This window comes from Lissotriton helveticus, chromosome 5_1 (genome assembly GCF_964261635.1).
Source record: "Lissotriton helveticus chromosome 5_1, aLisHel1.1, whole genome shotgun sequence".
Taxonomy (NCBI): domain Eukaryota; kingdom Metazoa; phylum Chordata; class Amphibia; order Caudata; family Salamandridae; genus Lissotriton; species Lissotriton helveticus.
The window spans coordinates 631338756-631356596 of record NC_136065.1 but is presented as its reverse complement, the minus strand read 5'-3'; the positions used below and the strand labels follow the sequence as shown (position 1 = coordinate 631356596).

Sequence of the window (17841 nt, the reverse complement as noted above, 5' to 3'; positions counted from 1 at the left end):
CATAGGGGTGACTAATATGGAGTTAAGGGAAGGTTTAGGGACTGGCAAGGGGGTGCCCTTGTCCAGTCAGCATGACAGTACCAGACTGCATGCAGGTTCTGCAATGGCAGACCTTAGACATATTTTACCAGGCCGCTTCTGTGGGTGGCACAACCAGTGCTGCAAGCCCACCAGCAGAATTTGTATTTATAAGCCCTGGCACTCTTGCTGCACTGTACTAGGGACTGACAGTAAATCAAATAAGCCAATCATGGAAACCAATCGTATATACACTTTTCATAGGGAGCACTTGCACTGTGGCACTGATTGGCAGTGGCACAGTGCCCTGAACAGCTAACATCAGCAAAACACATGAGGCACATCAGCAAAAAGTGGAAGGGAGACTCACGCCAAGGTGCCGGGTCTAACACGTGTCCCCTCCAGCTGAAATGTGGGGAGAACTACCCTACCCCAGGGAGTTCCTCATCACTAAGGTGGAAAATCTGGACAGACCGTCAGCATTGGCGTGATCTGTGCCAGGGCGATGTTCCACTGTGAAATCCATCCCCTGTAGGGAAATGGATCACCTCAACAGCTTTGGGGTCTCACCCCTCATTTGCATCAACCATCTGAGGGGCCTGTGGTCTGTCTGAACCCGGAAGTGAGATCCAAACAAGTAGGGTCTTAGCTTCTTCAATGCCCAGACCACAGCAAATGCCTCACGCTCAATTGCACTCCACCTTTGTTCCCGTGGAAGTAACCTCCTACTGATGAAGGCTACAGATTGGTCCCAGAAGCGTTTGTCTGCACAAGGAACTCTTTGGAGAAGTCAGGTGCCAGGAGCACGGGTGGCGTGCACATGGCAGTTTTAAGGGTGTCAAAGGCTTTCTGACAGGTGTCAGTCCAAATCACTTTCTTGGGCTGCTTCTTGGAAGTCAGGTCGGTCAAGAATGCAACAATGTTGCCATACCCCTTCACAAACCTCCTCTAGTACCCAGTGAGTCCTAGGAAGGCCCTCACCTCTGTTTGGGTCTTGGGGGGCTCCCAAGACAGGATGGTTTCAATCTTGGGTTGGAGAGGCGCCACCTGGCCGCTCCCCACTTGGTGTCCCAAGTACACCACAGAACCCTGCCCGATCTGGCACTTACTCGCCATGATCGTGAGGCCTGCCTTGCGCAGTGTCAACAACACTTCCCAGAGGTGGCGCAGATGTTCTTTCCATGTGACACTGAACACTGCTATGTCATCCAGGTAGGCGCGCTGAATTCCTCCAGCCCAATCAACACCTGGTTGACCAACCTCTGGAAGGTGGCAGGGGCATTCTTCATCCCAAATGGCATAACCCGGAACGGGAAATGCCCGTCTGATGTGGAGAATGCTGACCTCTCTTTGGCCCCATCAGTCAAGGCGATCTGCCAGTACCCAGACGTTAGATCAAACATGCTGAGGTACCGGGCAGCCCCTAACCGATCAATGAGCTCATCAGCCCTGGGGATGGGGTGCGCGTCAGTCTTGGTGACTGAATTGAGTCCTTTGTAGTACACACAGAACCGGAGTTCGGGTGTGGCACCCGGCGCTGCAGCCTTCGGGACCAAGACAACTGGGCTGGCCCAAGGACTGCTGGAGGACTCAATCACCCCAAGAGCAAGCATCTTTGAGACTTCCTCTTTGATGCAGGCTCTGATCCTGTCAGTCACCCGGTAAGCCTTGTGCTTCACAGGTGAACTGTCCCCTGTATCTACATCATGGACGCACCAATCAGTGATACTAGGGACCAGGGAAAACAGGTCAGAGAACTGTCCCAGCAACTGGCGGCAGTCATTCTGTTGTTCAGGGGTCAGGGTGGGTGAGAGGTAACTCCATCCACTGACCCATCATGCTCTGAGGCTACCAGGAGGTCAGGAAGAGGCTCAGTCTCCTCTTCCACTCCAGCATCTGTGGCCAAGAGCATGCCCACTTCGGACCATTCGAAGTGGAGCTTAAGGCGGTTGACTTGCAGGACCCTCAAGGGGTTCCTGGGAGATTGCAAGTCCACCAAATAGGTAACTGGACTCTTGCGTTCCACAACCTCAAAGGGGCCTGTCCACTTATCTTGGAGCGCACAAGGCTCCACGGGGGCCAAGACCCACACCTTTTGACCAGGCTGAAGCTCAACCAGAGTGGCATTCTGGTCATACCACCGCTTCATCTCCTCCTGGCTGGATTCCAGATTTGCCTCAGCAAGTTTCCAGAAACGCCTAGTCTGGTTCCTGAAGGCCAGCATGTAGCTATATACATTCTGGGGAGGTTTCCTGGGAGATTTCTCCCAGCCTTCCTTGACCAGACTTAGAGGTCCTCTTACTGGGTGGCCATACAGGAGCTCAAAGGGGCTGAACCCTAGAGACTTCTGTAGCACCTCACGATAAGCAAAGAGCAGGCATGGCAAGAGGACGTCCCACTTATGCCTCATGGGTTCTTCCAGACCCATAATCATGCCCTTTAGAGTTCGGTTGAATCTCTCAACCAACCCATTTCCTTGGGGGTGGTAAGGTGTGGTGAATTTGTAGGTTACACCACACTCTTGCCAAAGGGATTTCATATACTTGGATATGAAATTGGTGCCCCTGTCAGACACCACCTCTAGAAAGAATCCCACTCGGGAGAAAATTCACAATAAGTGCCACTCCCTCCACAGGGGCCGTCACTGTCCTCAGAGGGATGGCTTCAGGATCCCGGGTGGCATGATCCACCAGGACCAGGATAAAGTTGTTGCCCATGGCTGTCCTGGGGTCCAGTGGCCCCACAATGTCAATTCCCACTCGCTGGAATGGGGTACCGACTACAGGGAATGGCTGGAGAGGAGCCCTTTGCTTCCTCCCACTCTTACCACTTGCCTGGCAAGTCTGGCAGGTCCTACAGTTAGCATCTGAGTTCCTGTGCATTTGAGGCCAATAGAAGTGGGTGACAAGCCGTTCATAGGTCTTGTCCTGCCCCAAATGCCATGCTAATGGCACATTGTGAGCCAGCCCCAGTAGGAAGGCTCTGAACTTCTGGGGTACCACCAGCGCACAGGCTGACCCATGTTCAGCAACCTTAGGCTCTGAATACAGGAGGTCATTCTCCCAGTAAATAAAATGTGATCCAGACTGATCACCATTGGCCTGGTCTGCAGCCTGCTGCCGCACACCCACGAGAGAAGGGCATTCTTTCTGCTCCCTGCAGAATTCTTCCCTGGAGGGGCCTCCTTCCTGCTGCCAATGGGTCAGCTCAGGCAGGTCCCCCAGTTCAGCTATCTGTTCCCCGGTAGGCTCCAGGGCATCCCCCCCAAGGTCTGCTTCCTCCTGGGCCGTGGGAACTTCAGGGGCCGGTTTCCCGTGCCTCCTGCACCTTCTCTCTAAGGCCGGTTCCTGGGTCTCTTCCTCAGGCTCCAGGACCTCTTGAGCATCCCTACTGGCTGCCATTGACCGGGTGGTCAAGCACGCCCTGTCAGGTAAACCCACCATCTTCAGGTGAGTTGTCTTTTCCACCTTTTCCCAAGGGGAGCTCTCCAAGTCATTCCCTAGCAAACAGTCTACAGGCATGGCAGTTCTCATAGCAACCTGCAGAGTACCAGTGACCCCCCCACTCAAAGGAACCCTGAGCCATTGTACACTGACTCTCAGTGTTGTCAGCATTGACAACACGGCAGTATGCATGGGGTACAACCTGCTCTTGAGACACCAAGTGCTGCCGGTCTGCAGTCACGCTGGCTCCTGTATCTCTAAGAGCCTCCACCCTTTTTCCATTGATGGTCACCACCTGCCCATATTTCTTAGTGTTTGAGGGCACGTAGTTCTCAGGGACCATCTCACTGTCTCCTAGAGAGACCAAGGTCATCTGAATGGGGTCCCACCCACCTTGGACTTCTACCTCCTCCCCAAAGGCGACACTAGCCATCTGCCGGGTCGAAGCACCAGTGGGTGCTGGTTTACCAAACAGGTGACACTTGAGATCATTGGCAAAATGACCCAGTTCACCACACTTGTAACACTTTTTGGGCCCTCTTTGAACAGGGGTACCTGTCGGGCCCGGTCGGTTTCTGGGGTGGGGGAGGCTGAGAACCTTTCCCTTGGTTCCCTTGGGGACTGCTTTGGGGCCACTGCTGAAACTCCCTCTGTTTACCCTTGTCCCCCCCACTCTTCTGCTGGGGACCCTGCCCACCTTTGGTGAAGCCTCCCACTTGACCCTTGTGGACCCTGGTGCTGACCCAGCGGTCCTCCTCCTCAGCAAGCTTCCTAGGGTTAGTCAGCTTGCTATCAATCAGGTGCTGGCGTAGCTCAGGAAAACAATTACTAGACAAGTGCTCCCATGCAATTAAATCAAAGAGACCTTGAAAATCATCAACTTTGCTACCCTTCACCCAACCATCCAGTGCTCTGCAGAAAAAAGTCACATATTCAACATAGGTACTTCCAGGAATCATTGTACACCCCCTGAACCTCTGTCTGTACAATTCAGGAGTTAACCCATACCTGGTCATCGAAGCTTCCTTCATGTGTGGGTAAGAATTATAAACTTCAGAAGGTAAATCTAGCAGTGTGTCCCGCCCCTCACTAAGGAACCGCCCCCACAACCCCGCTCCCCAATCTCTCTCAGGGACAAAGACATGGCTTCCTCATAGGCCTTGAACCACTGCCTATGTCATCATTCTTAAAAAATTCCTTAACCACCTCCTTTGGGATGTACACCCTTGACCCTACCTGCACTGGCGATGTGCTGCCACCAGAGGGAGTAGGTGCTCTCAGATCCATCTCCCTCATTTTCATCTCATGTTCCATCTGAATTCTTCTTTTTTCCAGAGACATCTTTTTGCTTTCTAGCTCTAGTTGCCCATTGATTTTTAGTTTTGCCAACTCCATTTCGGGTGCCCTGGCTTCCTCCCTGTCTGCCAACTCCTCTGGCGACAAGACTCTGTCAAATTCATGGACGCTTCCTGGTGGTTCAACTTCCACCGCATTCTCAGGTGCCCTTGACTCAATCCAGGCCCTCAGCACCTTTTGGTAGTGAGCCTTGGTTCTACACCCAGACTGGGAAATTCCAAACTTCCTGCAGAAACCTCTTAGCTGCTCCCATTTGTAGGTCTCAAGTTTTTCTTCTTCCCAATCTACTTCTTCCATTTCACTTCCACCAGAGACTATGGATGCTGCCTTCTCTACTGAATTTGGGGCAGGCATGACTTTTCAAAAATGGAAATCTTCTTAGCAAAAAAAAAAATCACTAGTATGTGGCTCATTTATTGGTCTGAACTCACTACGTGGTGATCAATAATTACTGTACATAAATCATAAATGCAAATTCAAAATCCTCACCCCTGCCTCCAATGTTAGATTTGGGGGTCTCTGGTTGGCCCAGGTGAATATTTGTGACAAACAGGGACCCTCTCCTCTAGTCAGGGCAAGGGACTTACTCCTAAAAATAACCCCTGCTCACCCTCTAGGTAGTGTGGCGCGAGCAGACAAGGCTAAACTTCAGGGCGTTTAGTAGCTACGCATTTATGACCATACACAGTAACTCAGGAATGCACCACAAATGGACACCAGCCTATGATTTATAAAAATAAGTATACTTTATGTAATTGGGGCGCTAGAGGGCGCACACGCAGAATGGCCGCACTGCAGTGAGGCTCCTGCTGCCTGATTGCATGATCCTCGCATAATCCTCTTGCTACCAGTGACAATACCCATTAAATGTGCTGATCGTGTGGGTCATACTAATAGGAAGACTCAGTGAAAACCTGAGAACGATCGGACAGGCCGGCGTGAAGTTATAACCGGAGAGACGGCACACCGAGAACTGGGCTGAAGAGCGACTGGCTGCCCTGCCCGGGACCCGTGTTCACGCCAGTCCCCTGCTGCCCACGAGGCGTCTAGGCCTCGTCTGGCGGAATGCTGCGCTGACCTCCAGGCTGCCTCGCCGCCGGACCAACGGGGTAGCGTTGTGCCCCGCTGTCACCAACGGGGGAGACTGGCAAGAGAGGGGACGTGGGGACCCCATGAACCGTGGAGCGGCGTCTGTTGAGGAGCGGTGAAGGCAGCAAACAACCTGCGGGGGACCTACTTCGTCTTGTGGGACCGCTGGCTCTCAGAGGTGCCCCCTGCCCCCCCCCCCCCGGACTGCAATACCTGTGCAAGGAGTGCCTGGGCGACCTTCCCCGACTGGCGTGGACGGGGCTGCTTCTGCTCGTCGGCCTGCAGTCGGGAACTGCTGCTGTGCGCGACGGAGGATTGAAGACCCGACCAACGCTCACGCATCAGGCGGGCGTTGTAACGGCTATAAGCCGAGGGCCCTGACGACTGCAGGAGAGGTGATGTGGTGAGTGTGCGCCCCTATATAACAGCTGATGCGCATGGTGAGGCAGCCAGGCCACATCGGGGACAGATGCACAGCCTTGCACACCACTGACTGCCTAGACTGCAGCTTCCATACGTCACTCACGTATTGCACCGTGCACCTCACTGCTTGAGGGGGTGCTACCGTGGAGGAACGCACTAACTGGCACATCGAATAAATTATGCTGCTCCTTGCATGATCTCTCCCCTTGGACCCATTACAAGTGACAATTGGAACGCAGTGGCACGCCACTCCTGAATGGTGGTGTCTGACTGAGGCGCCACATCTTTACCCGAGTACCTGAGGAACTTGCCTACTGAGAGGTGGATACCGGCAGCTATTCAAGGCTATTCCTGAACAGTGGGACGGTGCTTCCCACTGTGGGCCCGCGCCTGCCCTCCCGGCCTGCTGAGGTGACCGGCGCCTCGCCAGCGCATGGTTGGAGGGCGAACGCTGACTGTGGACTCTGGACACTCTTGCTCCTGGCTGCATTACTAGGCCTCCAACTGCACCACTCGCCACTCCATTACCCACTGGCCCCAGAGGCACATATCATTTGCCATTCCACTTCTACCCGCTGAACACTGATAGTATTACACACTGCAAGCAGATTTGGAAGCCTGAGGTCCCTAGGTACAAGCGCGCTGCTCTTCCTCCTTTGCCGCCAACGTGCCACGCCAATACTGACTGGATCCGCGCTAACTTCCCGTCATTTGTGGGGACTTCTGGTGTTCGGTGCTGTGCTCACACTCGACGAACTGGTGCCACGCGTGGGGAGACCGGAGCTGTGCGCTACATACCCCCGCCAAAATCGCCATGGGGAAGCCTGAAAACAAGCAATCTAAGCTCTTCTTTGACTCAGCGGCCTCCAAAAAAGGACTACGAAATACGATGGACGCGGGGGAATCCCGCAGCCCGGCGACATCCGGGACTGGCCCTGGCTCTTCTCCGGCGGACATGCAACAATTGATGCAGGAGATGCGACAGGGATTTGCCACAATAGTGGATAAGGTCGACCGGATCTCCTCCAGAATGGACGCCATCGCGCAGAAAATAGACGTCCATGAGGAACTCATCTCAGAAGCGGAAAGGCGGATATCCACCAATGATGACACCACGGCCTCTCATACCGCGCAACTCTCCAGGATGGACAATGTCCTCAGAATTATTGCGGCCAAAAACGAAGAATTGGAAGCTAGAAGTCGTCGAAACAACATTCACGTGGTGGGCGTGCCAGAATCCACCAACACTGGGCGCATGGAGGAGTACGTAGAGAAAATACTTCCAGCAACTGTTGGCCCTGATGCTCTCTCCAAGCAATTCATCGTGGAGAGGGCGCATCGTTCACTGGGCCCTCAGCCCAAGCCGGGTGCCCCACCACGACCCATCATTGCGAGGCTTTTGAATTACCGAGACCGGGACGCGGCACTAAAGGCGGCGCGCACCAACCGCAATTTGTCTTATGACGGAGTCACTTTCTCTATCTACCCTGACTTCACCCCTGTGGTGCAAGAACAACGTCGTAAATTCATGGATGTCAAGCGCAATCTGAGAGAACTGCAAATTGATTATGCGTTACTTTATCCAGCCAAGTTGAGAGTGACCCACCAAGCCAAGCAACATTTTTTTACAAATCCACAACAAGTGAGCGACTTTTTGAAAACACTGCGTCATGCACGCTCTGGTCGGGGTGGAGATGTCGCTATGGCGCGTGAGGATGAGCAATCGCTGAATGGGGATGGCTAGCTGGCAGGTCCGATCGCTGAGGCGCGCTGCTGGTCTACTGTTGCCTTCCTGAGATTCCTGGAAGACTCTCGATCAAGACTGAACACTGCTGGGAACCGAATACACCGTGGACGGGTGTTGCTCTACTGGTGGTAATGTACAATCGAGCACCACCCCCTCTCCTTAGCTGCACCTACTTCAGGCGGTAAAGGACTGGGGACAGCTGTAGGGGGTGGCTCTGTGTGTCCCTGGATGACCCCCATAGGGTATACCCCCTTGGAAATGTTTGCTGCATTGCAGCTGTTGGGCTGGTTACTGAATGTTCTGGGTGGAGGGGGGGAAGGGGTTTCTGGCAAGTTTGGGTTGCTTCAGTGGGAGGTGGGAGGGGTGGGGACCAACTTATGTACGTTTTGCCATTATTGCCTCCGAATTGTTTTGGCTGTAGCACCGACAGGCATGCACGATTACATCTATTCATTGTGGGTGGCGAGTTACCTATTAGCATTTCCAGGAGTAAGCCTCCCTTTTCAGCCCACCTTTGTTATATTTCTGCCTGATAACACTGCTGCTTCTTCTGTACAGTGTTGCGCAGAGGCTGTTGTAAACTTAATTGCAATGACACTCGCACTCCTTTACTTAGGCACAATGAAGGTGACCCCGAGTTGGGGTACATTTGGGAAACTGTTCACAAGTTTTAGAAAGTTGTTGATCGAAAACATTTTCAAAGAATTCTTACATCTGACTCTTGCAGGGATTTGTAATGATCACTTGCGGGAGTCCCCTCTCGCTCGACGTGAAGTACACACAAGCATTATGTCACGAGTTTATCCTGGCATGTATATTCCTAAAAGACTCGACATGATGACCCATCAGCCTATAGAACTTCGCTTGTTAGTTGCTGAGACACTGCCTGATCCATGGGGTACACTGACTTAAATGTATTAACGTGGAATGTACGGGGCTTAGGTGACCCTAGGAAGCGACGTTAACTCCTATCCTATCTAGATCGGCACTCGGTGCACATAGCCCTGTTACAGGAGACTCACTTCAAGGCACACACCTCCCACACCTTCGCCACCGGGTGGGCAGCTCACTCTGTATTTTCGTCCTTCTCCAGCTATGCTAGGGGTACTGCGATACTTGTGAAGAGAGGGACGCCCTTTGCGATGGCTGGTACAACAGTGGACAGCCAGGGGAGATTCTGTATGATGTGGGGTAGATTAGGACACCTCGCTGTAACAGTGGTATGTTGCTATGGCCCCAACATTGATGATCCACAGTTCTTTACGGAACTGTGGGCAGCGGTTGTAGGAACCGGCCCTCAACATATTATTTGGGGGGGAGACTTCAACACTACTCTGGACCCCACGGTGGACAGATCACATCCATCTCCGCACCACTACACCAAGGCGAGATGCGCACTGCGCTCGGTGCTCGCTGACCATAGCCTAGTGGATACCTGGAGGCACTTGCACTCTGATTCCAGGGAAGGCACGCACTTCACGGCACAGGCACGCTCCTGGGCGCGCCTTGACTATATTCTTTTGACACCGCAACTCTCCACTTCACTTGCTAAATCGCTGCACCTCCCCAGGACGTACTCTGACCATTCCCCTGTAAAAATCACACTCCGCTCGGCAGACTTAGGCCCCCCCACAACTGCTTGGCGTATGCAACCTACGATACTGCTTGACGCTTTCTTCCAGGAAGAATTACGCTGTGAATGCTTAGATTTTTTTCAGCGAAACAAAAACTCTGTCAATGACGTTGAGACAATCTGGGACGCGTTTAAAGTTACTCTGAGAGGGCTCTGTATAGCCAAAGGCTCTGGAGTCCTACGGAGTATCATGACACGGCTGACATCACTTGAGACCGACCTTAAACGTCTGGAGGCATCATTAACTTTGGTCGCAGACGAAGCTACCCTATCGGCTATCCGCGAGAAAGTCTCGGAATACACTGAGGAAGCGACCAGAGAAACGAAATTTAGGGGCAAATCCTGGGCTGCTAGGCGTTATGGCGAGGGCGAGAGACCAGGGAAGGCCTTGGCTGTGACGATCAAACTCTCCAGGACACCTAATGTTATACTAGAACTAGAGAGTCAGACAGGTGAAATGTTTATAGATACAGCTCAGATTCTTAATGCCTTTGTGGAGCACTACAGCGTATTGTACACCTCCACTAGATCGGGAAGCCTCGATCTACGCGATTATCTGGTGGATGTCTCCCTTGGGTGGCTCAGTGACGCACAGAGGGCGTTCTTAAGTGCCCCTTTTGAAGTGGACGAGGTGCGGGATGCAATTATGAGCATGCAATCCGGGAAAGCTACAGGACTAGACGGGATCCCAATTGAATTTTATAAGACATACATAAACTTCATGGCTCCTGTACTGAAGGAGGTCTACGAGGATGCTCTTGAGGTGGGACACTTGCCGCCCTCTATGCGAGTTGCACTTATCACATCACTACTGAAACCTGGGAAGCCTGCGAACAAATGTGATTCATACCGACCCTTATCCCTGCTGAACTGCGATGTTAAAATACTTGCCAAACTGATAGCCACTCGCATTAGCCTCTTGCTCCCAGCCCTGATCTTGCCGGACCAGTCCGGTTTTGTGCCTGGCAGGGCCACATCGCATAATTTAAGAACCTTTTTTTCTGTCCTAGACTCGGTACATGAAGAGCTACCGATGGCTGCCATCTTTCTTGATGCCACTAAGGCTTTTGACTCGCTGGAGTGGGACTACGTTTTCCGAGTCCTTGAGAGAATGGGTTTTCCGGCGATATTCATCTCCTGGATTCAGCTCCTGTATGAACGCCCTGCGGCTAGAGTACTTATTAATGGCAGGCTATCCTCGGAATTCCCAGTAACCAGAGGCACTAGACAAGGATGCCTCCTATCGCCGCTTCTGTTCGCAATAGCAACAGAGCCTCTGGCCGCAAAACTGCGGCAACATCACAAAGACGTTGGCCTGCGCTGTTTTCAACGTCAATTACTGATATCAATGTATGCGGACGACATCACCTTATATGTGCGCGACCCAAGTGCCAACCTGAACCCCATCCTGAGAGAATTTATAAGATTTGGCAAACTGTCCAGTATTCAGATCAATTGGGGCAAATCATGCATATTCCCACTAACTGCGGCCACGGTTAGGTTTGATCTTGATTACCCCCTCGACTGGTGCGAAGGGGACTTTAAATATCTGGGCATTAACATCGAGAAAGATAAGGACGAATTGATTAGGGCTAACTATGGCACCACTATGACGCGTATTGCCGATAGGGTAACGAGATGGATCACACTGCCATTCTCCTTAGCGGGTAGAGCATCCTTAATTAAAATGGTGATCCTCCCCCAACTGCTATACCTATTTTTAAATATTCCATTCTACCCGGGTGGATATTTTTTCCGGCAACTTCGGTCGGAGCTCATAAGACTGGTATGGGGGGGAAAATTGCCTCGCCTAGGTTGGGACATATTGGTGAGGCCCTATAATCAAGGAGGGTTTGGTGTACCGAATTTTGAATTATATTACCTAGCAGCACAAGCTCATTATGCATGTTTCTGGGTACGCCAACCTCGCTACATGCCCCAACTAGCGGTTGAACACTGGCTGGCCCATCCTATCCCAATAGAAGGGGCGTTCTATGCCTTGGTAACGGGTAGAGATAAAACACCTACTACGGTATTGAGCACTGTGACAGCGTGGTCCCGACTTACTGCTAAACTGGAGGCTGTAATGCTCTATGCCCCTTTGCTACCTCTGGCTTACCACCCGCGTTTGCCCCTGCTACAGGAAGCGGGCTTTCGCAGGTTGATACATAACATACATGTCGCAACATGGGGGGACCTTTACCATAATGGCACATTCCGTTCCATGGACCATTTATTTGAGGGCATACAACCGACACCGCTGGACGTCTTCCTATACATTAGACTTCGCCAGGGACTGAAGGCCCTTACACCTGACTTTCCACCTGAACCCCCGACGTTCTCGCCTCTGCAGCTCCTACTTCAAAATGACACCCCTTGTAAGCTTGTCTCTACGATCTATAGGTCAGTACACACACAGATAGAATACCCGTCTTTACCTGCTAAACTGCGATGGGACCGAGAATTGGACACGCCGCTTACGGACGAACAGTGGGTGTTCTGCCTCCAACAGACGGAGCGCATCTCTGCTAGCAGTAGGTTTAGGATCCTCCACTATAAATTTATACACAGATTGTACTACACCCCTGTCCGCATGCTCAGGTTCAAGCTTTGTATGGCTGACACTTGTGATAGATGCCACGCCCAGGGAGCAGATTTTTTACATCTAGCGTGGGGGTGCGGGGAAGTACGACAGTACTGGGACCAGGTGTTTTTAGCCTTATCCAGAATGCTTCATGTTGACCTAGTTCCCTCCCCGGTTTTAGCCCTTTTGGGATATGTAGAACCCCTACAGGCGACATACCGCAAATTTATCGCTCTAGCCCTCCTAATGGCCAAACGGCTAGTTGCATGTAGATGGGGCAGAGGAAGAGCGCCCAAATTTAAGGATTGGATACATGACCTTACATATTGCCAGGAACAGCTGAGTACCTATGCTGAACTGCTGCCACTCGCCTCACGTCCCAGGGATATTTGGGCCCCTCTACAAGGTTACCTAGGACGGATGCATGATGATACCGCTGATGAGGCACTCACTTGATACTACACAGGCCTGGGCTCCTGGATCCCCCCATTGTTGTGCATGTATGTACAAGGAAATCTCACTATGGATTTTGGGATTTATGTGATTGACCAAGTTGGCCTTCCTTAGGCGGATAGCACTGTACACTACATAGGCAGGTGCAGTTTTTTGGGTGATACGCAGGTATATACGCCCTGGGGCCAGGAAGTTCATACATCGCCCCTCGGCCTGGCTCACTGAGACAGGACCCCCATTTCGTGCAATAGATTGGCAACATGGGAAGCGGGACTTAGAGATGTGCTATTCTCTAGTATGCTGTAGATTTAATTGCTGTATCTCTAATGTCTCTTTATATAGTACTGTGCTGTGGATCAACTACTGTATTCATGCCTTAAAAACCATGCAATGTGTACGACTCAATGCTTGTTGCGAATGTACTGTAACTGAAAATGTCAAAATAAAGTTAAAAAAAAAAAAATAAGTATACTTTATGTAAATATATATCTCTATGCAGACTTAATACAAGACCATAATAATAATGTTTCAAATGCGCACAATACTGTTGCTGGGAAAAGAGTTCTCTTGTAAATATGCTTAGTTTTTAGTTCTACATGGGTCGTACCTCGTGGTGTGACTCTCCTGGTGGTGGAAAATGGACAAAAATGAGTCTTACAGTGAAGCGGACTCTCCGGTCCGAGGCGGGCACCCTTTGGTGCCAGCTATGCACAGTACCTGCATGGAGAATTCACTACGGACAATGAGGGGGTAAGCGGCGTACTCAGGACGTTGATCGGCAGCGCTTTTGATGCCGGTCTGGCTCGTGGCAGAAGTCGTGATGTCCGGCTGGAGCGGGACCTCAGGGGGACACGGCGGATAGTCCGGGCCGCTGGCGAAGTCCGGAGCGTAGGGCGGTGTACGAGCCGTACCTTTGCTTCCTGAAGCGGCGGTCGGCACTTCGGCAGTAAGTACGAGACGTACTTGGCGGATTCTAATGCGGCACGGCTTCTGGAGCTGAAGAGTGCGGTTCAGTATGCTTATAGCGTACGGGCCGTACCTTGCGGGACACAAGCTGACTGGTTGATGGTGGCTGGAGACGGTGGCAATGCGGCTCACTCAGGGGGGAGAGAGAGCACGGTGCGGTGTGGCCCAGTCAGGATACGGTGCGGACTCCGGCTCAGAAATAAGCAGGGCCACACGGTGTCGGGCGGCACAGCACAGGCTTTTAGGCGGGCAGGGTTTCGAGACGCATTCAGCGACGGCTCCGGTGGGCAAGGACACAGGCAGTCCAGCAACTCTCAGCAAAGGCGGGTGAAGAGCCCAATGGTCCTTGGGCTCAGTTCAGGGGGCAAGCTCGCTTCCAAGCACTTGGAGATCGTTTGATTGAAGCACAAGTCTTTTGTGGAAAAAAATAGCAAGTCTTTGGAAAGCTCTTCCTCTCCTTTGGCAGCAAGGCAACCACTGCAGGCCAGTCCCCCAGGATAGGGACAGTCTTCCTCCTTCAGCTTTCCCGGTACCTTCTCCTCAGGCAGAGGCTTCTTCTTGGTTCAAAGCAGGAGCTGATTTCTTAGGAGCAGGGCTCCTACTTTTATACACAAAATCCTTTGTTCTTGCAGGCCAGGGGGGCCTTTGCCTAATCCAGTCCAGTCCCTGAGCACTTTGTTTTTCAGACTCTGGCTTCTCCTTTCAGTGAGCAGGGCAGGGACATCAGACGCTCCGCAGGAGGTGGAGCCAGCATTGTGGTGACAAGTACAGTCCAGGAGTACTCTGTTGACAGTCTTCCCCTCTCGCTTCACAAGGTGCAGGGCAGAGACTTCAGCCGCTCCCCAAGGGGCGGAGCCAGCATTAAGATGGCAGAGCACAGCCCTATTCAGAGTCAAGAGCACTCCCCTTACCCATCCTGGTGTAATCTCTCTATTCACCACCTGTCAGCTCCAGCCTGTCTCCTAGAATTCCCCAGCCCTGTCACACACATAAACCAGACAGTAGATACACATCAGAGCAGAGGCGGGCTGAAATGGTTAGGCAAGCAAATACTAACTTTCTAAAAGTAGTATTCGCAAACACAGGATATTAAAATAAACTTTACTAAAAGATGTATTTTATTATTCTGAGTTCATGCATACTAAACTTGACTTTCTACCATGTTCCCTGAGCCTGCGGGGATTATAGGGTGTAATAATTCCAGCAGCCCATTCTGGCCTATGAGAACAGGTAGACTTACAATAGTGAAAAACAAAAATGGCTGTAATTCACTATTAGGACAGGCCACACACATCAGGGCTTGTCCTACCTTATACTTACAATGCACCCTGCCCTTGGGCCTACCATAGGGGTGACTGATATGAAGTTAGGGGAAGGTTTAGGGACTGGCAAGGGGGTGCCCTTGTCCAGTCAGCATACAGTACCAGACTGCATGCAGGTTCTGCAATGGCAGACCTTAGACATATTTTACCAGGCCACTTCTGTGGGTGGTACAACCAGTGCTGCAAGCCCACCAGCAGCATTTGAATTTACAAGCCCTGGCACTCCTAGTGCACTGTACTAGGGACTGAAAGTAAATCAAATAAGCCAATCATGGAAACCAATCATATATACACTTTTCATAGGGAGCACTTGCACTGTGGCACTGATTGGCAGTGGCACAGTGCCCTGAGCAGCTAACATCAGCACAACACATGAGGCACATCAGCAAAAAGTGGAAGGGAGACTCACGCCAAGGAGCCAGGTCTAACACTTATTATAAGTGCATTATATCCAATGGCACTTGTAATAAGGCAGATTGGGTATCTGTCATGTTTGTAATGGAGTAACCTGTCTGCCAAACTCTAAATAGGGCACATTATCTTCCTTTTTTAGGTGGTATCATTGAGACTGCATCAGACCCTTTGTGTCACTATGCTATGTTGTAGGTTGCGCTGGCTTTTTAAGTGAACAGTCACTTCACATCACATGCCCTCATTCACTGTCTCCTATCTACTGCCTTATTTGTCTTCATCTGGTGTTAACCTTTGTTCATGTTGTCCAATTTATGATCCTGTGGGTTCACCTTTAGTAATGTGATTACAGGGTCCAGCTTTCATCGCACTACCACACTTAAGCATAAGCATAGGTCCTACCAAATTGAGTAAACTATCTAGGACTCTAGGATCCCTCTCACAAGAGGGGACCCTGGGAGGTTTCTAAAATCAAAATTACCTCAGGACTACATGATGGAATACTCCTCCTGAGACTTGATGGAAAAGCTCCTTCCCATTTTCAGCGCTCCCCTCCTTCTGACTGACCTCCAGTTGTGTAACATGCACACCATTCAGTTGAATCACCCCATCATTCCTTGATGACATTACATATTCTCTGCATTTCAGACACTAGAATGTTCCCTGTTTGAAAGCACACACAGCATTAACAGACAAACTCTAGTCGAAATGAAAATACTGAGCACAGTGATCAGTAATCTGATTTCAAGACATAATAAGACTCAAGTAAAATGTGAGCACAGTCCAGCTGAAGCTCAATACCACTTCTTCTAAATGGTTCTGAAATACATAAAGCCAACTGTGCAAATTCCATGTGCTGCACCTAATGCTCACCATAACATGTTAGCTTAGTGAGCTCTTAAATATGAAGAGCCCACTTTACTATGGGATTCTCTGGGTGCAACCCTGTACGTCGCAAAATCACAGTGCTTGCATCTATAAAATGTAGTCCCCCTATTTTGCAATATGAAAACGTTTTTTCGGAATCGCAAAATGGGGTTAGCGATCTATATCGATTTGCGAATTGTAAGGGGCATGAAATAGACATTACTTCCAAACTGTGAGCTGATATGGTATGAATCAATGGTTTGCAACCCCAGTGGCAGTCTCAAACTATTGATCAATGACAAATTTCATATTTGGGATGGTAAATGATTAGCAAATTAGAAGGGGTCCTTGTTCTCTGTTTTGGAATGTAATCATATTCTGTTGTCTCTCGCAACACACCGTCCTTGTGAATGCAGCCAGTCGCTGGGGTGGTAAATGGTGAATTGCCTAAATATTATTAGTTATACAGATCATTCAATGACCCATTGCGATTTCTTATTTTGTACACCGGTCGACAGGTACATAGGTTATTGCAAAATCTTATTCGATTTGCAAAACATTAGTGCACAAAATAAGACCGCTTTTTGCAGATCGAACATTAGTATATCTGGCACTAAGCAGTTTCTCATCCTGTTTTTCCATTCTATAAATAATTATATCCTTATTGAACTGATAACAAACCTTTTTCCAGGAGCTCAGACTATTATAAAAAATTTAGAAATTTAAACCGACAATTTGTAAGTAAACCTTCTTTGCTTTTCAAAGTGTATTTCTATTTAAAGCCAGTGTAACTACTATCCATACTTCGTGTAGTTGTCTATATCAACTGCACTAATATGCCCCCAAGGAAAGCGGCAAACATATTCTGGGACTCACTTTTTCCCTTGCTTTCTTGAGTATGTTTAAACTCAGTGTATAACGGTCTCCTTAGGAGCCGCAAAGTGCCCTATTTGCTGATGTTTGTAATGACTTGAACTTTCAAGCAAGGTTCTCAAATGACTTCATGTTGTTTTGCTTTGCTGCAGGAGGCCCCGCATATGATTGTGGACGACTAGCTTGTGAATGTGACAAGACAGCAGCGTTTTGCTTCAAGACAAACAGGAAGACCTATAATTGGAAATACACCTTTAAGCCAAATTTAACTTGCAGGGGGAGCAGGCCTGTGTGCTGAGATCCCATTTTTATTGTTAATCAACATTGTTCTGAAAAAGGATAATCAACAGTAATCCGAGGACCTAAATAAAAAGAATTCAAGCATAAAGCTCTGCCAGACTTGTGATTCTGAAAATCTTTGTCAGAGGTATGCATGATTCCTCTTGTAGGAGGTAGGCCGCAAGGCAGTAGAATGTGGATATAAGCCTTGAGAAGTACATCAAATGTTGCCTTTACCACACCTCTTGTAACCCAGTTTTCTATCAGCCTGCACCTCTCCTAGAGGATCCCAGACTTCCTCAAATAAGCCTCCATACCCGAATGAGCATTCCACTCTCACAGGCAATTGCCTTTGTAACACGGACTGATTCACATGT

The 17841-nt window shown here is 50.3% G+C and overlaps 1 protein-coding gene across 1 annotated transcript in view; it reads left to right on the top strand.

The window, feature by feature from the left end:
- The window catches only part of LOC144753317 (phospholipase A2, membrane associated-like), a 152415-nt gene extending 134842 nt beyond the window's left edge, over positions 1-17573 (top strand). The window contains exon 4 of the mRNA XM_078641056.1: positions 17338-17573. Within this exon, the coding sequence (XP_078497182.1) occupies positions 17338-17483 (146 nt within the window). The 3' untranslated portion in view covers positions 17484-17573. The remainder of the gene's footprint in view (positions 1-17337) is intronic.
- Positions 17574-17841: the final 268 nt, after the last annotated feature.